The sequence below is a fragment of the Gossypium raimondii genome, chromosome 8 (assembly GCF_025698545.1).
Source record: "Gossypium raimondii isolate GPD5lz chromosome 8, ASM2569854v1, whole genome shotgun sequence".
Classification (NCBI taxonomy): domain Eukaryota; kingdom Viridiplantae; phylum Streptophyta; class Magnoliopsida; order Malvales; family Malvaceae; genus Gossypium; species Gossypium raimondii.
The window spans coordinates 49,737,601-49,764,177 of record NC_068572.1 but is presented as its reverse complement, the minus strand read 5'-3'; the positions used below and the strand labels follow the sequence as shown (position 1 = coordinate 49,764,177).

Genomic DNA, 26,577 nt, shown 5'->3' with positions numbered 1-26,577 from the left:
GGAAAGGAACAAACCAAATCTCAAAACAAGGTAATGGGATGGTCTGTTTTTGTTTTGTTTATTTCCTTACAACACAACGCATAATAAGGCGAGAATCTCGCGGGAGCCAAACCCATCATTCTTCATCTTCTTCTTCTTCATGAAAACAGAACACAAGGCATGTAATCATAGATAAAAAAGTTAAATCTTAATATTTATACACACGTGTCAAAAAGGTGGACCCACACGGTTTATGGGGAGGGGATACAGTCAAAGACATGTTGTCAGTGTCAGAACCAATAGGAAGAAGAGAGAGAGTGTGGCAAAATCATTTAGCAATCCATTGCTTTATGATTGACGTGTCGCTGACAGTGCTGTCAGCGTAGCAGCAGTATGAAAACAGTAGCAGAAACAGCAAAAGCTCTGTGGAGCAGTTCAATACGTACCTGCTTAGCATGGGATTTGGCTTTATCTTCTGCTTTTTGCATGGACAGGTGAATGACTGAATACCCACTTGCTTGCTTCACATTATAATAGTTATTATATTAATATCGTTTTTTAAAAAAATTATCACTTAAAACTAGGAAATTTCAAATCCCCAGCAGCAGCTGCAGGAGGCCAGGCCCAGTCGTGTGCACTGTGCTGTGCTGTGACCTTTGCCTTCAAATTCAATAAAGGCAAGTCAAGGGTTTTTTCTTTTCTTTTCTTTTTTGAGTTTAAATTTGTAACATGATATTAGTTTGTTAATTAATTAAATCTTTATAGTGACCATAATAAACCAAATAAATTTATCGAAATAATTAATTTTCAAGTTTCGAAAATTAATTGACTTGCAATATATTTTTAGATGATATCTAAATATTTTTGGGTCAAAATGTCTCTTAACTGGTAAAGCTCTCTCTTAGCTTTTAAAAAACACACTTTGAATCACTTCATTTTAAGTTCGTAAGCTCAATATTATTGTTTTAGTGTAGATTGCGCAAGTAGAAAAAATTTGAACAGAATTATTACTAAAATTACGAGTTTTAGACTTTGTTTCGTATTTAATTCATATTGGGATATATTTTAAGGTTTAAATTTGATTATATATAAGTCCAATATTGTATTTCTTATGTTTTATATCTTTTGTATTTATTTATTCCGAATTTTATGATAGTTTTAAGTATTTTAACTTCTTTAGAAGTTTTATCTTTTTAATTAACAAGAAAGTTTAGTTTAACTAGAATTACTTTCTACTTAGCTAATTAAATTAAATTAGGAGTTTGTTTTTCATTATGACAACTTTTAATTATTTGATTAATAAAAGCCATCTTTGAAGTATTTGATTTTGCAAGATTAAATTCTTATTTTTCTTCAGAAAATTCTTTTTACTTAATCTTCTCCTAGATTTTGGGAGAAGTTCTTCACACTTCATATTGCCAATAATTCATTCTTGGAGGGTCATTTAGAGCTATTAATTGAGTTTGTCGAACACTTATCCTCCTATTCCGCATTCCATGGATTTTATCTTTCCATCAATTTTCAATTTTCAATTTTCTTATTTTATTTTATCACTATTACTTGTGTTTCTCCTCTTCTCTTTGTTGTTTCAGGTCCTAAAATGCCCTTGCTTCCTATCCAAGCTGTAAGAATCGGTTTAGAGCCTCCTGAGTAAGAAACGGGTCTTATAAAGCTCAAAACAACTTTGAACTTTTGGGATTTGTGTAGACACTACCTCATATAAACATAAGTGTTCTACTTATGATCTAACTAAAAATGATCCATGACTAAATCATATTATGGAAAAGATTCAGTAGTGTTAGTAAAGGCTAAGGTTTCTGAATCTTAAGTACTCAGGTTTGAATCATACTATCTGTATTTATGCATATATAGGTTCTCAAAATAGATTTTGTTCTAGATTTAAGTCCCGCCATTTGTGTTTTTTTTTTGTCTAGATTTATTCTAGTCCAAGTCCAAATTTATGTTGCTTATCAATTTATCCATTTGTGTTTTTGTAATAGTTTGGTTCTAGTTGTAGTTATAGAAATGCATTCATTGAAAAAAAATCCAAGTCTATAACAATCCGAGCCCAAGAAAATTCAAATCCAAGCTAATCCAAGACTGAGCTCAAACCTAAGATAGATCTTATTTAAAACCTGAAAAGCCAAATTTATAACTAATAGTAATTAATATAATCATATGATAATATTTAAAATATAGATGAACAAGTGATAATTATTTAACATATTCTTTGGTATTCTCCATGTCTATTTTGGAGCCCATGGTCGAGGTTCAAGGTTGCCTCTTCAACAATGTTGTCTTCAATGTTTGAATCTGTTTACCCTTGTCAATGCAATATGCCTTGCCATTACACCCAGCACTTGTTGGACTAATTATTTAATTTATGATAATGTATTTATAAATATAATATAACTATATTGAAATTTTATTCTTAATAATAAATATTTATTTAAATTATAAACTAAAATAAATTTGAAAAACTTTAATTATGAATATAAAATATTTTGTAATACAATGTATTATAAATATATAAAATATAAAAATATATAAAAATTAATTTTACAAATTTCATGAATGATTAAACATGATTTATTATGTAACATGATAATATAATTAAGGTCAAAATATGTTATTAGTCCTTATACTTTTATAGAATTTGAGATTTAGTTTATACACTTTAAAAGTTAAAAATTCAATCCTCCTATTTTTTCAAATTAAAATTTTAATTCAATCATTAATGTTATTGGTAGTTTCGTGAGTATGTGTCAACTTAATATGCTTATTTCCCATCAATCGTATACCACATCATATTAGAGAACCCTAATTAATATGCCTTGGTGACAAATTTTGACAAAAATTAATACTAACAATATTAACTAATGGACTAAGATTTTTAAATTATAAAAATATGACTTAATTTTCAAGTACAATGACTAAATATCAATTTTTATTAAAGTACAAGGAGTAACAACTTATTTTAACCTATAATTAATAAAATATATTTTTCATAATTAGGGTGGGGATGGTGTTGCTTGGTATTGAATCTAAACTCGTTGGCACTAATAAATTAATTTTAAATCATATTTATCTTAATAAAAACATTATTTGTAATTTAGATTTTGGGTTAATTTTAATTTTTTACTATTTAATGTTTATGGATTTGGGTTGATGTATATATTATCATATTTTGGATTTGTTTGAGTTTGTGCTTTAGAGAATAAATTTGGGTTTGGGTAAAATATTTTTGAGTTGAGATTGGATATAAATTAATTTTAATAGGGTCTCTCCAACTAGCTCAAAATTAGAATCAATTTAATCAAACTAATTGATTAAATAGACTCAGTTAGGATTAATTAACTTCTGCTCACCTATAAGGTTTTAGGGTTTATAAATTTAATAAAATATTTTTTAATATTCAATAATTGATAATATAATAAATAATATTTTTATTAGTTCAAAAAGTATGCATAAAATAATGACTTACATTTTAGATTATAGTAAAGAATAACCATTTATACATTAGATTATATATGATATAACTTTACATGGTATAATAATATGGAATGCATATATACATATATATATATATATATATCAATATAGTATAGATTATAGAATTATATGTATAATACATTTATTAATATAATATAATATAATATATTAATTTATATTTTCTACATTAATTTTTAACTAAATTCAATCAAATTAATTTGAAGTTAAATTATGCATATCATTTTCTTATAAAGTTAATATACATTTCATTGAAGATAAACAAATACTACAATGATATCCATGAAATAATATGACATAGTTATGGTATATAGTAGCTTATAATATACATAATATGAATATAAATCCTCTGCCCCGTGCCCTTCTATACTTTTTTTTTCATTTTATATCTTATAAACATTAATTAAATTTAAATTTTATCTTTTCAATTTCATATTAATTGTAAAAGAATTAAAATAAGAAATAAAAATTTATATATTTTTAATTTATAGAAAATATATATAATCTAATATATTGAATTTTGGCAAGATAGTAAATCTACAACATTAAAATAAAAATTAATTTTTTATTAATACAAAAACTCATATCAATGGAAAAGATTTTTTTTTTGGCTAATTACAATCTTTTCAATTGATTTAAGTTTTTAATTATAAAAAATAGTTTTTTACTTTAATGTTGTAGATTTAATTTAAAATTATGTTTTCAAAATTCGATCTATTAGATTATTTATATTTTCATTTAAATATATATATATATGATGAATTGATTTAATTGATTTAATTTCTATTTTATTATTACAATTCATTATTTTTATCTCTTATCAATTTTAATTCTTCTATAATTAATAGAAAATTAAAAATAATTACAATTTTAATCAAAGCTTATAAAATTTCCTTAAAAATAAAAAATTAAAAAAACAAAAACTTGGCATAATTTCATTAAAAGGTGATAGAGGGCACAAGTTTTGGGTCGCGTTTGTATTACATAATAATACAAATTATAAAACCGTTGGTATGTATCATTTATTAAATAAATATTTAAAATACCAATAAAATTTAATATCATATCATATCATAATATTAATTTTGTTATATATATTATATAATGATAAATGTTGTAAAATATTCAGTTATGTTAAATATCTCTATTATAATAAAACATCTATATAAAAGTTATACTTTTATGATTAATAACTTATAAAACATTAAAATTATTTGAGCGAATTTGATTTAAACGTAAAAATATATATTATATATATTTAAAAAAATATGACTGGTCAGTATGTTTATTTGCTATAACTGTAAAAACAGTGGTGTTGATGAGATTAGATATTATAACAAAACTGTAGTGTGAGACAAAAAGTAAACTAAACGCACCGCACCCAATCACCCATCCAAACTCATTTAAACTAATTTATATCAATTATACACCTCTAAGTTTGATAATTAAATGTGTGAACACGAGGGGAAATGTATATTACAGTACCCATACTAAGGAAGAGAACCTTAAATATACAAATCCCTCTCACTCTGCTGTTTATACACTTGTAAAAATGCCTCATAATTCTTTAACCCTCCCTCCCCTATAGCCCCCAACTATGAGTATAGGCAGAAAGTACCACAGTTTTAGTTTGACCTAGAGCTTTTTTGTTTTTCGGTACCTGCAATTGTGTGCCACTGTTTTATGCACAGTATTTGTTCATTTGCTTCAATTTTAATAAAATTCTCCCGCCCCCCCCCCCCCATTTGCGTTACTATTGCGAATGCCATTAACATAGTAGATAGAGGTGCGCCCATTCCAATGCCCTAAACAAGGACCATATATATTCAATGAAATGGCCATATATATATAAGATTTAAAAGAAAGAAAGAAAGCAGATCTCAGTCAGTCACTAACTCACCGGTCTATCTAAAAGCATAAATAAGGTAGATGCTTCGAAATTCAAAGAGAAAGGGGGATGGGTGAGTAATAAAGAAGCAAGTGTATAAAGACAGGCAGCAAATAAAGAAGTATTGTTGCAGTGGAACAAATAAAAGAGTATTGAGCTACTCATCAGCCAGCCAGAGGGGAGATAGGGAAGAGAGGCCGTACTCATGGGGAGGGTTGATTTTTTGGCTTTTGGGGTTTTGTGGTCAGACTCAGCTCAGTAGATTCATTCATTCACCCATTCATTAATAAAATCATAACTGCACTGAGCAGCACTGTCATGGGCACATATATTCACAAATATACAGTCCACAGAATGTCAAAATAATTATTTTATCATCATTACACTATCATTCATTCATTTTAGTTCCGCCATCTTCAACCACGTGCCAACATCAAGCTGGTTTGATGGGGTCGACTGGAGAGGCTGCTGGCCATCTGATTTATTCATTTATATTGGCATTGATTGAGCAACTCGAGAACCCTTTTATTTTCTTGTTGTTGCATGAAAAAAGTTGTAGGGAGGCGAGGGCCCATTCTCTACCATACTCTGTCACAGCAGGATGCATGGCTATTCATGCAATAAAACCTCTTTTATTTATTACCTTTTTGTAGCAATTAAAAGTGTCTTTAATTACCAACAAATTCATTATTATTCTTGCCTTGCAACTTTCAAATGAGAGAGAGGGGGGGGGGGTAAATGAGTGGTTGTATAGCAAACATTAGAAAAAGGGTCATCTTATCCAAAAGCAAGGCCAAGCAAGGTCAAAGTTGGATAGATTTATTAATTCCCAATCCAGTGAAATAGGCTTTCTCTCTTATCAATCATTAACCAAAAGAGGAAAAGGGCTATAATCACTTGGATTCACAAAGAAGGGTGCCTACTCTCCTTTCTTATCGACAACACTCCTACATAATGAAGTATGAAGAAACGCCCTAATCTGCTCTACTTTGGTTTTTAACTTAATAAAAGATTTAATGGGTTCCCTTTTAAGAAAGATTAACCCGGTCGTCACTGTTTCAATTTATTTATTACAATCCCGAGAATTTGATCTCCCTTATTATACATTTTACTAGGCAAAAGCATGTTGGTCTTCAGTTTCGTCTAGCATTAAATAAGTTTAGACTTTTTCTTTAGTTGCCAGCGATTGTGTTGCTCCAACCTACTAATCATCTAGAGAGAGTGAACTTCATATATGTTTTTTAATTAATGAACTTGTCTTGTCTTAAAAATATTCAGCGTATAACATTACAAGCTTCTAAAACAATGAACTTGTCTTGTCTTAAAAGTAATTTTTTAATTATTCCTATATTAAATTAGTAGCTTGTTTGAAGATATAATTCAGTGCTGACACCGAAAGAATATTCCAAAGGAAATATATTAAAAACATGACATACTTAGGCAGGTAAAAGGCAAAAAAGCAAAAGAAATAAAAGAGTAGTTGTAATTAGTTGGGTTTGATTTTCCAAGTCCAACTTGCATTAATGATGATAGAGCATCATGCCATAAATTAACCACACCAAACTTTTACTATCCCTGTTGATTGATAAATTAACCACTCTTTTCTCTTGGCGTTATTGTACATGGTACAACAAAACCTAAAACTGTCATTCATGTCATCTCTCTTCTTTATTTTATTTTAATATTAGTAACAAATATCATACGTACGGTTTTAAAGATTTATTGCAACTTCTAATACAAAAGGGATGAATTAGATAGTGGAGGAAAGATTTGGGGGTATGTTTTGAGAATGTGAAAAGCTAAGGGAAGGAGAAGTGAAGATGTCAGAAGACCCCTCTTCTTTTATTTTTTTTATTTTTTAGTTTTTTGAAATATTGAAAGTCAGATATGAATCATTCATTCATAATTAGGAGCTTTTAATGCAAGGTGATGGTATGATGTGACAAATGCTGGATCAATTTATCTTCTGGTGGTCCATGGGAAGGAGACTACCACAACCACTGAACTCTCTCATTAACCCTCCCCACCACTCAGATACCGTAAGTGGACCACCCTTTTTTCTATTATTATTTCAGTGTCGTAGACTAGCAAACTAGCTGCTTGATTCTTTTGGTCTATGTTTTTTATGGATTTTTTTTTTGGGTGTGTGTCAAAGGTGTAAGTTCGGATGTTTACTCAAGGTTCAAAGTTTCAAACCCGGGGAAGGTACAAGAAAAGAATCTCTCTAAATACATTGCATGTAAAAGAGAAAAATTTCCCGTTCTTCTTTACAGTTCATAATGAAGCAACAAAGAGAAATCTGTAAAGCTGCTCATTAATGTGCTCTGCTCCCCATCCAAAACAGATGTTTTCATCTTTTGCTCGTAATACTGCAAAGTCTTCAATCACTTTCATTTTCTGAAGATGGATCATCAGGCCTGGGTCTCATTGAATTGGGTCGAAAACTAAAGCCCTCATTTGTCCTAGCCCATTTCCTATATCATGAACTAAAGACTTAAGTGGAAAGCCAGACATAATGAAACGTCCAACAGATTTTATTTGGGGGGAAACTGAAGATTAATCCAACTTCACTTTGCTGTGAAGTAAGCCGGTACCAATTGCACTCTTTTTATTTTCATTGCTCAAGAGTAAAGGAGAACCAATGGCTGGTGCAATTGCAATTTGCAAATATACCACGAGTCATGGGAGTCATTGTCATCTAGTCGGACCCATGCAACTCCATAAAGAAACATCAATCTGAAGTGCTGGGGTTTCCACTGACATTAACCAAATGGTTGCTCTTAGGCATTTATCTACATCTTACCCGATGATTAACTTCCTCATTTCATACGACTTAATCCCTTATCTTTTTCCTGGCGTGCCATCCTAATCTCGCACATGACCATGGGATATGGACAGGCGGCACCAAGTTTACCACAATTGATCTTCGGCACGTTTCTTTTACTTTTGGAAGCTCCCCTCCTCTCCGGTATAACATTTAAACGCCCAAAAGAACTCGTAGAAATGTCAGGCAACAATTATTTATTTATTATAAGAGAACGATGCACCACGTCCACATTCAGAAAAAGAAAATTTGAAAACCAAAAAAAAAAAAAAAAAAAACAGGATAGAGTTGGCTAGCAAGCCGGTTCAGGTTGAAAATGAGTTCGTCGGTTTTGAGCAAACACCAAATCAATGCTACTAGAGACTAGGAGATATACCGAACAATTACACCATTAAAAAACAAAGCAGTGCTAAGACTACTACAAGTACCTTCAAACATGTCCTTATCATGTCGACGCATTTTGATAACAAGAAGCAAGCTAAAGTCACCCAATAGCACCAACAGCTTTTGAGGATACCAAGCAGCAAAGCCTTCCACACCTAAACGTGAAAATGGTAAAACTCAGAGGCTTCCAGGACCCTTCATGTTCTGCTTTGCCACCTCTAATTCATGCCTCGATGGTATCTGCAAATTGCCAGAAAACTAAATTAGATTAACGTTAAATCAAATCAACATTTTGTAGTGGTATTGCATTGCAGAGTAATTAAAACAGACCAGGGATTTTAAAATCATACCTTGCTTTGCAGTGAAGTTATTGTTGACCTCAGCAAATTATCTCCAACTATCAATCTCAACTTTTTGACAAAATCATCACGAGTTATCTTCTTTGCCTTACAGAGCAAAAAAGATATAACACAGAAGAATCAGAAGCTTTATTTAAAACCATAGAGAAACCAATAGGGGTGTAATCAAGCCGAGCCAAGCCCGATAATGCCAAGCTCAAGCTCGATACTCGGCTTGAGCTTGATCCAACATCTATTTTTAAGCTCAAGCTTAGCTCGAGATATAATCGAGCTACTTAAGCTAGAGCTCAATCAAGCTCATTTACCAATTTTTGTACTCGAGCTCGAGCTCAACTCAATAATTAAGCTTAGGGTTAATAATATATATTAAGGTAATAACATAATTTAATAGTATAAAAATATGAAAAGTTCGATACGGCTCACGAGATGTTCAAGTCAAGTACTACAAGCTCGAATTCGGCTTGTTCAATAGCTCGACTTGGCTTGATAATTATCAAATCAAGTTCGAATTTTCGCGAAGTCGAACTCGAGTAGCTTGCGGACACTAGTGTCTCACTTACACCCCTAGAAACCAACAATTAAACATATTACTAAACATACCCTGAACAGTTCATAATGATTAGCAACTTGGTCCATATCCATACGGGGAATCTTATTTGAGATAGCAGCAAACAACATAGGGAAAGGCATCCAAGGGGATTTAGGGGTCTTTGAAGTGTTTGAACCCAGACTAGGATCATTTTCTTGGGATCCCCCTGAATCTGAATTTTGGTGTTTAGAACTCCCCTAAATGACAAGAATATCAGCAGCAAACATAAGTAAACCTCAGAAGATATACGAATTATCAGGACTGCCATTTCCGCCTGAAAATATCTTAAAAGTACAAAGGTTGTTTTGTGTTACTGTATGACACAAAACATAGGAATAAAGACTGCCTCAGGGTGCAGAGACAGATAATATCATGCTCTTCTATTACAAAATTCTTCTGAGTGCCACTTTCCTTCCACCACTCTTGCTAGCATAAGTCAACATCACACAATAATTTGCTGCATCTACACCTTCCATACACAGATTTTAAAAAGTAAGCTTTTGGAATCTGAGTGCTCGAACAGCAACCACCTATTGCACATACATTGCAGGCCAAAAGAGTAGGCAAATGAACTAGTACAAACCTAGCATCTCAGAAATTTAAGACCTTAACACAAGCCATATGGTATCTTGGATACTTTGCGTATCAGTAGATAATGTACAATAATTTGAAATGCTTGTCAAACAAGATAAAGTTCCTCCCATTTGTGCCAAAACCATAAAGCTAATGACGAAAACCAAAGTATCCATAAAGTCCAACTGTTTTCTGACCAAAGACAATCCCACAAAAATCCACAGCTAGGAAATAAGAACAGGTGAGCATCCACCATAGAGTAGGATCAAGTTCATTAATCATCCTGCTTATCATTACACCATGACTTCCAAATGTAAATACAGAAATTATATTACTCACCAATTCACCAGCAGATGCTGGTAAACAACCTTGGACTCCTTTTGAAGATGCAGTGACACCTGAAATAGCATGATTAGCCTCACTTCCAACCGAATTCCCTGTTGGTACCACAAAAACTTCAAGAGATAAAGAACCGTAAATGTTTATAACAGAAAAGGAAATACACGATATCCATACAGAATTCCCCAAAAACACCGCCATTGAACCACCAGTTGGGAGTGATCACTGATCTCAAGCGGAAAAAAAATCCCGCACCAAGAGGTGGATGACAATGCATCGTGAAGGAAGCGTTATTTTCTTAAATAACAAAATTAAAAATTTAGATATCAAAGTTGAAATACAGATCACATGATTAAAGGTCATTTAGTTGATTGCCAACCACCAAAATTAATTTTCATGTTCAATGAGTTGAGAACAGTTTCAATTTGATGTTACATAAAAGAAATAATGCATATCAGCATCAAATAAACAGCATTCCAAAGAAGAAATATATCACCTTTAGCATTCGAGGAGAGTTTGAAACTAACAATAAATTCAGGATAAATGTGGGTGTTAATATTCATGTTCCAGGTAATATAATACTTCGGATGATGAAGATCATCCACTCCACTATCAACATCCTCATTGCTAGGAAAACATTGTCCACTTTCAGGGAAAAGAAGCTCCGTCTTTCCCATTATTACGCAACATAATATCATGTACTGTACTCCATTTTCGTCAACATCACAATACTTTGCACTGCACAAATAAAAGATAAACATTCAGACTCAACATCAACACAGTATGGAAAATAAAGCATGAAAATGTTTTAGATAAATTAGTAAAATTCATCTGGATAGGATTCTTGGAAACAACTGGAAGATCAATGAAGCACTGAAGAAAAAAGATAGAAGCTAGTAGAAACTAGCACTTACGTGAAAAGAGAGATCAGGAACAGAAAGCAAGAAAATTTCTCGTAGAAAGAGGAAGTCTATGTTCAGAGTGAACCTAATAAAGACATGAATCCTGATATGCAACATAAAATTTGCCTACATTTCTGTAGAGTTGAATCCATAAAACTATTAATGCGGCATTAGTAAACTCTGCCACAGCAAGATGAACACCAGTGCCATACATGTATTGATAGCAAAAAACAACAAAAGAACTCCAACCTGCCATTAGTAAATTCTGCTGCAGCAAGATGAACACCAGCGGCATATAAGTCTGGGATTGAAGAAAGACGGCAGTCTGCAAGCCCATGCTTCATGATGGTAGGCAATGCTTTTTTAGAGGAAGCAAGCCATGCACGTTGAACATTTGCAGTCCCCCGATACTTCTTCATAATTTGGACCTGCTTCTTGAAACGCTCTAATCTATATTGTGTACTGGAGCAGGGTCTTATATCAAGAATATCCACACCTTCACAAGTGTTCATACCCATAAGAAACATCTTTTCAACAGTTGAAGACTCCAATGGCTCATTGAACTGTACATCAACAAACTCGCTTTCGGGAACTAAGTTTTTCTTTTTCTCTTGAATATCCTCAACAGCTTTATTGGGTTTTCCATCGGCACTCCTATTGCAATTATCCTCGGCTTCCACAGCAGAATAACTGGAGGCAGGTTTCTGAGCAATTTGAAAATGTCTCACAAAAGAACTCGACTCCCCACTACATTCCAACTTTGGTTGCTCAACACCATTAATGCCAATCTCAAGATGTAGCTTGATCTCATGAGGGGCATAAGATTCACTAAACAAGAATTCTTGGTTATTCGCACATTCATCTTTGCAGCACGGGTATGCTTCATCCTCACCAGTAAAAATCTCAGGAAAGAAACAGCCACCTGCTTCATCAATCCAAGCAATGGGGTGTCTCATGCCAGTTTTCAGCTCCAATCGAAACATATGCAAGAAATCTAGCACAAAAGATTGACTGTCTATCTCAACCTCAATAGCTGGCTTCTTTGTGACGAGATCTTTCCTGATTGAGGCAATAAGATCGTTGGGAAAATCAGTCCATTCACCTTTCTCATAGAACATTATGCGCTTTGGAATGCCTGTTTTCTTAAAATTTGAATAGCAAAGTAACAAAGATCTTTTTGAAGTATAACCACAACTCACAACTCTGCCTTCGCAATCCTCCAATCTCCTGCGCTTGTCATGTTTCTGGAAAGCTAAACACAAGCTGGGAAACTGTGGTGGTATCACATGCGAGGCCCCAGGAAAATATGATGTATGCTGTGTTTCCCGCTTCCTCTTCATGCCATGTAGAACCAAAGGCTTACTATCCAATACCATGGCGTTCGGTGCTTCCATTTCTGCCTAGATCAATCCCTATCAACAGGTTTAAAACCAATAGTTCTACTGTAAAAACGAATAGAAAGTCTAACCTTCTACCGAACTACAGGAACATTCTCCTAAAAGTTGAAATCCTGAAAAAAAGAAATAAAAAAGGTCAGGGCATTAAATGGCCTAGATATTAACTCATACTAATTGGAATATAAGCAATAATCAAACAACTGATAGCATATGAAACCAAACTTAATAGAGTCGCCACAAGGCAAGAGGATTGCATACCTAGAACTGCAGTTAGTGTCAATCCTGTACATGTTCATGTTGCACATATCCATGTTGTACATGTTGATGTTGCACATATTAATCTTGGACATGTTACTCTTCATTTTCTTTCGTTACAATTATTTCCTAGAAGAAATAGCAACTTCTTTATTACTCTACAGCATTCGGCACCCTGCCTCCCACAGCATCACATAACAGTACCTACAAATATTGTAGCAAATAAATTTATAAAAATTATGTTTCAACAATTCTTTGGTTCCCATTTTTTATATGTTCAAACGTATAAAAAAAACAGAAGAAAATTTTTTCTTCTTTGGAGTTTCTGAGCAATAGATTTTACATATCAGACATCTGACCAAAAATAAATTACAAATTTTCACAAAACTGCAAAATTTACTCAGAGCAGAATTAGTATGATACTAATTACATAAATATCGAAACACAACCAACGTTGACCTGAGAATATGAGCTTTTTTGAATAACAAGTATAGTTACGAAAATCCCCCGGTTGACCTCGAAAAGAAGAAAAAAAAAAGCAGCCAAAAATTTAAATCCTATGCTGATTTCTGTCAAGAAAATTGAGCAAAAAATAATGAAACCAAAGAAAATTAAGATTCAGAAAAACTGGAAAATTCTCACAAATACATAAAGACTCGAGTGTGTTCTTTTAAGAGAAAAAAATAGAAAATCAGCCTAAAAAATATTTCATCCAAATTATCAAACTAAATATATTCCTACACTAATTAAAAAAACTAAGAACATAAGATGACAAGAAATCTGGTGTTTCACGTGATTAGAATGGTGATCGAGAATTAAAAATGAAAATACAAAATTTCAACCTTGGAATATAGAGTCCTAAAATTAAAAACTAAAAAATGTTTTCTATAACTGAAAACTGAGTCAATCAAAAAAGAAAAAGAAAAGGAGAATATCAATATTCTACAAATCTGCAATTTCTCACAAAAACTGCAAAAAGGTTGGAAAAAAAACTAAAATGAAAATCCTAAAGCAAAATTCTCAAAATTAACATATCAAAATGTTTTTATTGGTCCCCCTAGAAAACCAATTATCACAGAAATCAACCATCAAAAGAATTAACCATTCAACAAATGAAGTCAACGCCTTCCAGATGATAAGATCAGGGCCGATCTATATAATCCGCTGTCAAAAACTTAATCAAAGAAATAAAACGGAAAAAAAAAACTAAAAGAAAATGGAAAATATTACCTGCAGATGAGATAAATTTTGGAGTGATTGATTTACTTTTCTGTTTTCTAGAAGGGGGAGGGATGGGAGAGAGAAGAAAATAAAAGAAAAAGAAAAATTAAAAACCCTAACTCAAAGAATTAGTTACTATTTTCATTTTGCGCTGTCTCGCGTTCTTGGACGAAAAGCAAGGGCGAATCGAACCATCAAAACGAGTTGAGGATAAAGTTACAAGCCTGTCACAAATTATGCTGTCACCAAGTCTATCTTTGATTGGATCCGTCATCCACGGTCTAGACTTCGAAATTGATTTTAAAATTCATTCATTTAAAGCGTAAAGGCGGTTGTTAGGAAGGGTAATTGGGGGAACTAAAAAAAATTAGCTGGAAAAACAAGGAGCTAATACTATTATAGGTTTTTATATATTTGGATGAAAGCAAAAATAACTCAGTGTAGGCCCCATTAGAAGATAAACTTCCTGTCAAACTCACAATTATTGACTGAAAATTCCTTTTTCATGATTATTTATTGGATTTTACTTTTAACAGTAAATTTAGATGAACGGTACATTTAGTTATGATTAGTGTAATGTAAAAGTAACTGTAACAATGAAATTAGATATTATAACGGTAGTGTAGTATGAGAAAAAATTAAGCTAAATACATCACATCCTATTACCTATCTAAACTCACCCTAAGTCATATTAGATTAAAATATGTTTTAAACTTTTATATATTTTATATATGTAATTTTTTTATTTTTACGATATAGTTGTTTATTACGTGGTATGACATTTTGAAATTAAGTCATGTAAAAATAAAAATAACATTGAAAATATTGATTAAAAGTTTTTAAAAATACTCATTCAAAAGCTGTCTTAATAAAATATATTTTCTTATGGAATAGTATATTTAGAAAAAAAATTAATGTCGATATTTTGATTGAAATAGTTTATAATATGAATTAACTATTTAAACTAATTAATAACATTATAAATGTAGATGGGCTAAATTATGTCAAATTTTAAAGTATATATAGATTAATCTCAAGTTTCAACATACTTTAGAAGTTAAAATTAAAATTTGACCATTATCTTATAAAGTCAAGAAAAAGCGATGCAAATTTAAAGAAATAGGAATCCAAGTGTTAGTCTGCAAAACTTTTAAAGTATTCAATCATATATAATCCTATAATGTTTTAATAAAAAAGCTAACAATATTGATTATTTGTAATAATTAATGACATATAAAAATATAAGGATTAAATTATATTAGAAATTAAAATATATAGATTAAACCTCAAATTAAAATATATTAGAGAGATCAATATTAAAATTTAATTATTTTTATAAAATAAAAGCATCGTGGATGTTCCACTTGTCGGCTAAAAGAAAGGTCATTTGAACCCTTTTTTTTTCTTCTCTTTTATACAAGCATGTAGGCAAGGTCGATGATTAATTATGAGTTAATAGTAACTTTAGGGAAAAAAGTAAGGTTTTAAAGAAATTATATAAAAATTACAATATATATATATTATTTTTAATAAAATTAGAAATCTTATCACGCACGTATGCATGTGGAAACTACGTACTTGGCATGAATTTAAATCCTACCTCATGCAAAATTTTTATTTATTTTTAAATAAAAAATTTAAAATATCTTTAAAAATATAACTTATTTTAATAATGAAAAAATACATTCATAATTTCACTAAACAAGTTGGTGCCTAGTTAGCTCGTAACACTAACTCAGATATTTTATTAATACCAGTACAACCGTGCAAAATGCTCCCAAATTCAGAAAGATTTGTCATAGTAGTTCTCAATGACCACCTTCACAAAACCTTCTTGTTTCAACCATGACTGAGCCTCACATATGACAAACAACTTAGCCATGTTATCGTCGAACCCCCAAAGTAGCGAACTAGAAACACCCTAAACAAAAGCCTCCATATGAGAACGGATAACAACAAATGAGGAACGTCTCTGCTCGTTGTTAACTATCGCATCCACGTTACACTTTAGCCATTCTCAATCAGGTCTAAACCAATGCTCACTGCTTTCGCGCTTCGACAATAGGTTGTTGTAATTTGTTAACAATGTTACGAGCATCCATCCAGTCCTGTAGAAAATGATCAGCAATCGAAATAACTGTAAGGTATGACGCTATACTTTATTACCACACGAAAAGATTTCAATGTAGCCAGAGACTCCCAAGTCATTGTCAGTATGCAGTGGTGAGAATGAACAAAAACGAAATCCAAAATGGTGCTCAAGGAGGAAAAAAATCGACTATGAGTTCACTACCAACCCCAACTCTCGCCAAACAACCATAGTAATCAGGCAATATATTAGAACATGCTCTACACTTTCGACAGTACCCCACAACGAGGACAAAGGGAAATGATCGAACAACCTCTGTCAGCAACGCCAACCTTACATTGGAGAAAACACTGTAAGCAACACCACTAGAAGTCGATGACCATAAGAGGGACCTCTAAATTCCACAACTTGTTCCAAGGCCCCTCAACAGTAAAATTCATAACATTGGACAGCGTGTTTAAAGCCAGCATGTTTCTCGACTTAAACCCGTACTCACTCGATCATGTGAAGTGCCAAATTTGTCTATCTCTCAACTTATCGATTGCTAAAGGGATTGATAACACTCTTTGCACATCGAAGGGGCCAATAAACCATCAACCATCGCCACATCCCATCCAGCCTTGTTCTCATTGAAAAGATCGCACACTAGAAGCTCATCCATACCATCCAAAAGAGTAGAGGCAACAAAAAAGTTTGAATCATCCGGAATCCAAGGCTCATTATAAATCTGAATATCATGTCCCAAACCAACCTACCATCAAACTCATCGAGCAAGCAAACATTTGGTTGCACGAATACTCTTCTAAAATAATGAAGGGGAACCCATAATTGGGAAAATATTTGGCTTTGATAACATGAAAAAGAAGAGTCATGATTGGACAGAAACTGTCAACTCTGCTTACCAAGCATCTCCAAGTTGAAGCAATGGAGATTTCGGAAGTGATCACCTCTCCCCTACTCTCGCGAATGGAAGAGAGGAATGAACACTAAAATAACAAGCAAATAATCAAAATATATACTATCATGCAATTTCTGCAAGTGTGACGGGTCAATTGTAATAAAATTGTACAACGGGGTACGGAGTGTTAGAGTATGCCCAAAGATCAATCATGAGATGGTTGTAATAACATACTTGATTTATCATGTTTATTAATATAAGGCGTTACCATTATTATTTCAGTTTCTTTTCTGTGTATATAAATAAACTGTTTTATAATAATGTCCTGAGAATAATATGATTATTCTTAAAAATTCCTTAGTCAAGTATTATTGTTGGATAGGACAACGTGTAGTTGATTGATGATAAAGAGTTGTCATTGATATGGAATGTCAGAATCATTACATGAATATGTGTGTTAGAGAACAACATATTGGACTGACCCGTTATGAGTATGTTTCTTGGATTATTATGTAATTGTCACGACATTACTCATAATGATTAATATTTATATGATCCTCAGACTTGAGATCATCATAATCCCAACATCGTGAGTTGTATATTTTGATACAGTCAAACGTACACCGTAACTGGTTGTTCTATAAAGACTGATGTTGGATATACCACAATCTATGTAGAGGGATATGGTTGGTCGATATAGGATAAGTCCCTCCTACATAATGGGAGTAATATCTTAGGCCACTTGATTAAGTGAGACTAGAAATGCATGGCCATGCTCAAATAAGTTGATATTAGATGTCATACTTATTTGTATATCGTAGCCTGCTTAAGATATCAAGGAACATGAAATGGACAATGCAAGTGTGGCTATTCCATGACTTGTGTCCAATCCAGAGATAAAGGACTTAAGGATTATTGCATAAAAGGTTAATCATAAAAATGTTATGTCGAATCATGATCTCTTGTGACTTAGGTAGCAATGATGCATTGCTAGATGCCACTCATTGTTCGTAGCATTAGAATCGTTCTAGTGTTACTTGCTAACGTTACAAGAACCTCACAGGTCACACCCTATAGTTGAAATGAACGGAATAAACCATAGTTGGTATTGTTTTTGGGGTCGCTTGAATTAAATTAACTATAGAATTAATTTAATTCGGTAATCAAATTTCAACACATTATGTACAAGGTTGTTGTACGTATAGTGAGGACATGAATTTGGTTAGCATAAGAATTCAAATAAATATATGGTTTACGAACTTATATTATAATTAATGTAATTATAATTTTCGGATTAAAATATTATTATATTTATTTAATTCTTAAAAAACCCTAAAACAAAAGGATATATATAATCCGTTTTTCTTTGTTTGAGTCTAGCGACCTTCAAAGAAAAATAACTCTCAAAACTGCTTTTGGGGATTCCTTCCGTTTGTAGTCAACGGGTGGATTACGTGAGGTAGGAATCACGATAGATTGCGGTTTGGTTCTCTGAAGATCGACTACTCGTTGTTGAGGTGTTGCTGTCTACTCTGAATAAACATTAGGTAATTTCGCAACCTCTTTCACCCCGATTCGTTCCTCACACATGGATCCCTGGTTAGGATCGCCGGATTTTTATTTTTCGCTGCGCCATAGAGGTGCCGGCGATCTGACACGGAGTACTCTGAGAATCGAACCTAAAGGAGTCAACAATTGAACCAAATCTAGCTACAAGCATGCAAAATAAAGAGTCTAACCAACTAATCGCTAAAAATTATATTACAACAAACCATAAAGTTGAGAGTAATTACACTAATTTATGAACTAACTACAAAAGGACTAAATTGTAAAGCATGCAAAGTTATGAAATTAACAAATAAATGAAAAACGGTGGTTGATTGATTTCGATGTGGTTCACCAACTCTTAAATTAGAGACCTAAGTTGCTTAAATGTCTAAAATGATTCCATTTTACCTCTCGGCCTCAATTTTACCAAATTAGACAAGTTAATATGATTTATCTCTCGATTTCACCGGCTAGCCCGAGACTAATGAATAGATGCTTAACAAGATTACCTATCGGTCTCACTTGCCTAGATTTTCCCTTAGGGGCATTAATCCTAAGTTTTTAGGTTTATTCCATTTAGTCTAATTTATTACAATTTTGCCCCTTACTAAAAAATCAGCTTACCCACATCTCCATCAATAAACCCCTTTAAGGTTCAAGTACTCATGATAAAAAATAAGTTAACAAATAAAAAAAAAAGGAAACATGGCAGCCATTAACATCAAGGTTGACAAGAAAATGAAAGTTTGGATACCTAGAAAACTTAAAAGAAAAGTAAAGACGAGTATCTAACAGCCAAATAATAAATAAAGAACACTAAAGACGAAGTTTTTGACAAATGAAAATAAAATAAACTGAAATAGCATTAACATAAAAAGTTAAAAGTCATTACAACTAAATAAGAGGTACTAAAGGTGCAAATAAACCCTAGCTACAGTAATAACTAACTTAACTAACTTAGGGAATGAAAATAAAAAGAGAAAATACAAAAAAAAATTACACTACAATTATGAAAAAGATAAAAAATGATAAATCCTAGAAAAGACGAAAAGAAACCTAAGAGAAAACTAGAGAAAAACTAACTAAAACTAAGTCTAATGATCCTTTCTCTCTCCTCAGCCAAAATTGGTTGTTTTAGCAACAAATTCTGACCCATAATTTTTTAGCAAAGTGCAATTGAATGTGCCTTTTTGATTGGTGCTTCGATTAGACAAAGACTATCATTGATGTCATTTTTTGTCCCCTCATGATATCGATAATGCGATACCCAGGGTAGGATATCGTGATATCATTATTAGTCTTGAAATGGGGTACTCCTTAGCAAGTGGTTATTGCGATACCCAAAGAGGATATCGCAATACCATTGTATGTGGTCTTCATCTTAGCCTGTTGAGGGTATTACGATTCCCTAGATTTGATATTGTGATGCCCTTTCCTTTGGTGATGTTCTTGCTCGAATTTGACCACTAACACGTTCCTACAACACTCAATCAATCGTTAGGCACCCAATGGCACAATTGGCCATTAGGGTCTCAAAATGAATAAAAAGAGACATTCACACTTATTTAATTGCAAAAACTAAGCTAAACTACTAAAAAGACATTCAAATTGCTTAAAAACAAGCTCGTCATTGTAACAACCCATTTTTCAGTAGAGTTGAAAAAAGTGGTTATGGGACCACAATTCTAACGAGTGAGTTTATAAATATTATTATGTAATATTTATGAGTTAAATATAATATTTTAATGAATCATGATTTGATAGAATTGTTAATTGGTCAGTTAGACATAGTACAAGTGGTTCGTACCGAAAGTTAATGGTTTTTGAAAATGAGGTATCAGGACCTCATCTGTAAACCAATCTCGTAAATATTTTCATTGAATATTTACAGAGCTATTGTATAGGTGAATTGAAGTTTGGTCTGTTAATTTTGATGATTTGATAGTTAATTAAGGAAAAAATGACTAAATTATAAAACCGTAAAAATTAATCGGTATTGGATTTTATTAGCTAAAATACTTAATTGGTAATTGCTTAAGGTTTTAAAAGGAAAATAACTCTTTGTATGAGAGCATGGACGGTTAAGCCTATGATTTTGGGTGGAATTTTTTTTATGATTAAGGTTAAAATAGTAATTTAATAAAAGGTAATAAAAATAATTAAACATAGCAAAGTGATGGTTGTCATCACTTTCTTCTTCCACTGTTTGTTTTTCACCATAGATAAGAATCTCTCAAATATTCAATCTATTTGGCCTTGCATGGTAAGGTTTTATAAACCCATTTTTCATAAATTTTGTGTTTTTAAAATCGTTGTAACTTAATCTAGCTATCTCGGGTACTAAATTGAAAATTTGTTAAAGTTTGTAAAAGTTACCATTGTTGATGTTTTAATATTCTTGATAGTAAATGATAGAATTGTAAGCTTGGAAATGCTTTAGGACTATTTTGTTAAGTGATTTTTGTTAGTTTTTGCATTTAGGGACTAAAATGAGATGTTGATGAAATTGACACGAAAATTCTATAAATTTAGAGTTTATAGGGTTATAAAAGGATATAATGTAAATTTTAATGAAAAACAAAGTCCAATTGTGAAAGTTATACTTGTTTTGTTTTTAGGGACTAAATTGAATAAAATGTAAATGTTTAGGAAATTGTGTAAAATGAAATTAAAAGGTCATATGCATGTATTTGAGTGTTATAATACATTTGGAATTGATAATTTGAACTTCAACTATTATATAGATCAAGTTGTTGATAATCGAGGAAAAGAAAACTACAGGATAGTCCTACGTTTTAGTTCGTTAGTGATTATGTTAGGTAAGTTCATAAGTTTAAAATTATTATAAATGTTGATTAATTGCATTATAAATACTTATATATATACTAAATTAATCTTGGATGAAATAACATTGGTATAAAGGTTGAGTTTGGGCTCAATTGAAAGATAAATAGACACGTATGTGATAAATATATTATGTGTAGAGTAACGCATGATATTGAGATGATTTTGATATATGCCTTCGTACTTGGGAATGTTATAGTAACATGAAAGTCCTAAATCCTGTACAATTTCCCGTTTAAACCTAATAAATGTTTAGGATACGATTATCATGCCAATAAGGTAAATGTGCGCTTATCTTGTTAGCACTATGGTGCTCATGATAGTACTTTCGTACTCCTGTTAGCACTACATGCTCCTGATAGCATATTTGTGCTCCTATTTGTACTACGGTGCCCCTGATTGCACATTTTTGCCTTGTTATGCACTCCGGTTCCTTGTTTGCAGCTCAGAGCTCCTGTATGCACATTTGTGCCCTATTTAGCACATCGGTGCTCCCTGATACTATAACCCATGTATCTGAATCTTTTTACTATTTTTATTCAATTTCTCTTGATTAAATAAGAGAAGTGATTGACTTGTTGACCGGAATATGCATTGAATATTAGGATTGAACTAATTGAAATGTTTTAATGATTGTCCGATTACATGAATATATAAAAGACTTACTTATTTCTTATGAAATGAAATGTCAAGATTAATTATGCCATGAATACTTAGTTATATAATTGTATTTCTAGTTTACCAGGTAAGTTAGTGTGTATGTTTTATATGAACTTACTAAGCTTTCATAAAGCTTAGTCGGTTTTCTTTCCTGTTTCTTGTAGTTAACATTTTGTAAAACATGGCTATCGGATCTCTACAAAGCTCACACTATCCAGCATCAACCCTGTAGACTCTTTTGAAATGTTCTTTATTGGTTATGTGGCATTTATATAGGTTAAATGTATAAGTGTTATTTTGGAAAGAATTGAAGTGAGATATGTGATGTTACATCCCGAAAATCAGGTTAGAAGAAATTGGGTTAGTGGAGCAAAAGTTGTCACACTCTGACTTCTAATTATAAGCTCATAAAATTATTTCAAGAATGAGCTATTGGCCTAGTGGTTAAGGGAAAATAAGGTAAGGGCGTAATTGATCACTATTTGATAGTGATTGACTTTTCATAAAGGAATATGTAATGATTACCATGAGATAAAATATGATCATATTGGGAGAACAGATATTATCCCAAAGAGACTAAAGATATCCTATGAGGGTAATACACTTATGACAAGGTCATTGGACTAACACTGATCGAGTTGCTTTCGTAATGGAATGCCACTGGAGAGAGGTTAGTCACAATACTATAATGGAATGACTTCATGACTAAATGAGTTTATAATTATTAGGCGAAAAACTGAAACTTATTTATAAATCATTTGAGCCTCAATTGCATATGTCCAATCGGTCCCTTCGCTAGCTCATTGAAACCATAAATGAATTGCATGTTAAACCAAATGAACATAAATGAATAGAAATGGTGAAATGAAGAAATAGGAAGCATTTAGAAATGATTATGTTTTTCTCCAAAATAAAAATAAAAATGGAGAAATTAAATCATTTGAAAACGAATGTGGTTTTCTACAAAATGAAAATAACCTGGAAAATAAATTTATGTTTTTCGAATTAAATGAAGTTTGAAAATGGAAATAAATTATTTGGTTATAGTGAACCATTGAATGCGAAAATATTAAATATATTTTCTCATAGATTCTTTTACGGTAAAGTCGTCATGATTTTAATGAAATTAGAATTGGGTTGAGAAAATTTTTTAATTGGAAATATATTGAAGTTTATTTTTGGGAAATAGAAAAACAAATATTGGTTGGATCAAATTATAAAGTATTTGGTTAAAAGCCCGGGAAGTACTTGTAATTGGACTCGATATGGAAGAGGCCTAAAAGCCTTTTTATGTAATAAAGGCGGACAACAAACCCTAGTATAATTAACTAGGGTTGTTGCCCCCTACATCCTTGTTGAATTAGGGTTTTGTTTTTCTAGTTGAAATGAACTTTTATAATTCAAAAAGGGTTTTACCTTCTCTCCCTATAAATAGATGGCACTGGTAAGGCTATTTATACAACTTTCAAATATCATTATTTTGCCGCTAAAATAGAGAGACTTTTATTCTCTAAGAATTAAATATATTTTCCGGAATAAAAATTCTATCGGTTTCTATTTTGAAGAGATAATTTTCATTTTCACCCCAAAATAAAAGAAAACTATTTCTAGTTTCTTTATTTAATTCGTTTTGTTCGAGCCCACACTCAAAATAGTGGAGAAGATCATTTGGTTGAAACCCGGAAATGACAAGGATCCGTCTATCTAAAAACACATGTACGATTTTGATCTAGGGTTTAATAGAAACTAAATGGGAAATAAGGAAATAATATTATTTCTTATATCTATACAATTGTGATACAACACCTATATATAGGTAACAGTAGCCTAACAATCTAGGAGTAATTTAATCATTTCCTAATCTATACAAGTTAATTATTTTATATTTACAATAATCTTATAACTAGCATATCTTAAATTAATATACTTTCCTTTTTAACACTCCCCCTCAAGCTGGTTTAAAAATATCTTCCATTGCCAACTTGCCAATTAAGTGATCAAATTGCTTTATATGTAGTCCTTTTGTAAGTATGTCTACAATCTGTTCAGTCGTTGGTACATATGACATACAAATCAATCCCTTTTTAAGTTTTTCTTTGATAAAATACTTATTGAGTTCTATGTGTTCCGTTCAATCATGAAGAACATGGTTGTAAGCAATTGCAATTGCAGCCTTGTTACCGCAGTAGACTTTTATTATAACAACCTGTTTTCAATTATGTCAGAAATAGTGATTTTGGGACCAAAATTCTAACAAGAGAATTAGCATTTTATTATTTATTTAATATTTATGAGTATTTATTGATGTTATACTAAAATTTCAATGATTAATTAAGTAAAAAGGATTAAATCATAAAAGCTGCAAAAATTGATTTCTATTTGTTAAATGTGTCAAATGGTTATCAAAAGGTAAATCAATGGACTTAGTAGGTAAATATACCATAAGTATAGTTATTGGACAATTATGGACATGTTTTGTTAATAATTAAGTTAAAAATCATAAGGATAAAATAGTAAATTGATAATTAAATGATTAAATTAAACAAAACAAGTGATGGAAAGCCATCGTCTTCCTCATTTTGCCTAGTTAGAACCGAAATTACCATTTTTAGCTAGGGGGATGTTCGACCAAGCTTCAAACTATTGCATGGTATGTTTTTTTAATCTCGTTTTTAATGATTTTTATGTTTTGTTACCATATTAGCTTAATCTAGCTAGCCTGGGGGTCAATTCGTAAAATTATTAAAATTCTAGGGTTTTACCATGAATGAATTGGAAGTTTTTATGAATTTAGTTGATAGATTATTAAGGTTGGCAGTTAAAAATAAGTATTTTGTTAAGTGATTTTTAATGATTTTAATGTTTAGGGATCTACTTGAGAAAATAGTGAAATTCAATGAAAACAATGTCAAATGATGAAAAATATTGGTTTTTTAGAAGTATTTTGAAATTCGGCTAGCTTGGTTAAGTGGCTAAAATTTGTAATTTTGCAAGTTTCGAGTTTAGGGACTAAGTTGTAAACAAATTAAAATATTAGGGGTAATTTTGTAAATTTACATTTAAATGGGCTATAAGCTTGAATTAATTATTTTAAGCTATTTGAATTATTTAATTGAATTAAATTACTATTTAGATCAAGACACGACTCAAACGGACTCAATTCACAGAAAAGCTAAAGTAACGGAGTAGTCGCCGATTCGTGTTAAGAATCGTTTTGGTATCGATAATGTCGTACAATAGTTAATATATTTCTTTTGGAATTATTTTCTATTAAAGGATACTTATTTTAGGTAATTTTAATGTTTAATGTAATTTATATGTTAAGTTGGACTACATTGATCCATAGTCAATGGATGAAATTGTTGATAACGTGGATTATATGTATGTGATATGAAAAGTGTCTCGTTTGAGCCTCATGAACACTTAGGATACAAATGACATGTCATTAGAAATTATACAGTTTTGGGTGTTGGTATTGGATGTCCTACCGATGGCGGAGGTCCTACATTTGTTGCGGAGACTTCACAGCTTGTGTGAGCAACATCGTGTAGCTTAACATCCCGACCCACAGCTCGTGTGAATAGGCCCAATTCATAACTTGTGTGAGCATATACGGTTACATGTTACAGTCACAGCACATGTGAGCATTTCCCGAGTATCCGATGTTGTTTCATATGGTTCAACGGGTATTAAAGGTTTCATCCATGTGAACCTGATTCCATGGTAAGTTATATGATTGATGGATGAAATGAAATATACTTGTATGTGCTTTGGGTTGTATAAATGTTACATTCAAAAAGTGTTAAATGGCTTATAAGTTGATAAATTCCAAATATGTGTTTCTTAAAATGTTAGAATTGATTATATATGTACAAGTTCACTAACCATTTGAATTTGGTGGTTGGAAATAGGAATCGTTAAATTTATAAGCTTGCTAATGGAACTTTTATAAATTATATAAATTATATAAATTGAGTTAAATTGGTAAGTTTACGTTTAAATTCTATACGAAATTACCAAGCACTAGTTGCTTATTTAGTTGTTTTCTTTTTTGTAGATTATTGGAAAACTCGTTTGGTTGGAATTCTCGTCGGAGCATCATCACACTATCCATCCATCATTTGTTTTTGGTTAATTTGGCTAATGGTTATAAATGGCATTTATAGGGCTAAAATGTTATCTTGGTCCTTTAGTTGTTTTGAGTTTGTGCTAAACCTATTTGTGGTTACATGCATTAGTTGTTATTGGTTTGGAAATGATGTTATAAATAGGTGATGTTGGGTTTGTGCATGTTTTTTTTAAGTAGTTAAATTATGGT

At 31.7% G+C, this 26,577-nt stretch overlaps 1 protein-coding gene across 7 annotated transcripts; it reads right to left on the bottom strand.

The window, feature by feature from the left end:
• Positions 1-8,381: 8,381 nt before the first annotated feature.
• LOC105791897 (inactive poly [ADP-ribose] polymerase RCD1) lies at positions 8,382-14,507 on the bottom strand. Of its 7 annotated transcripts, none has more exons than XM_052635212.1 (9): positions 14,230-14,503; positions 13,003-13,203; positions 12,816-12,857; positions 11,597-12,747; positions 10,942-11,183; positions 10,446-10,561; positions 9,545-9,730; positions 8,936-9,031; positions 8,382-8,825 (listed from the first exon to the last, which is right to left on the bottom strand). In XM_052635212.1, exons 4-9 carry the CDS (start codon positions 12,739-12,741, stop codon positions 8,763-8,765), a joined length of 1,848 nt encoding a protein of 615 aa, XP_052491172.1. In that variant the 5' UTR covers positions 12,742-12,747; positions 12,816-12,857; positions 13,003-13,203; positions 14,230-14,503; the 3' UTR covers positions 8,382-8,762. The 7 variants fall into 7 exon arrangements, with proteins under 7 accessions (XP_052491172.1, XP_012475645.1, XP_012475644.1 ...); XM_012620191.2 differs by having other exon boundaries at positions 11,597-12,743; XM_012620190.2 differs by having other exon boundaries at positions 11,597-12,857.
• Positions 14,508-26,577: the final 12,070 nt, after the last annotated feature.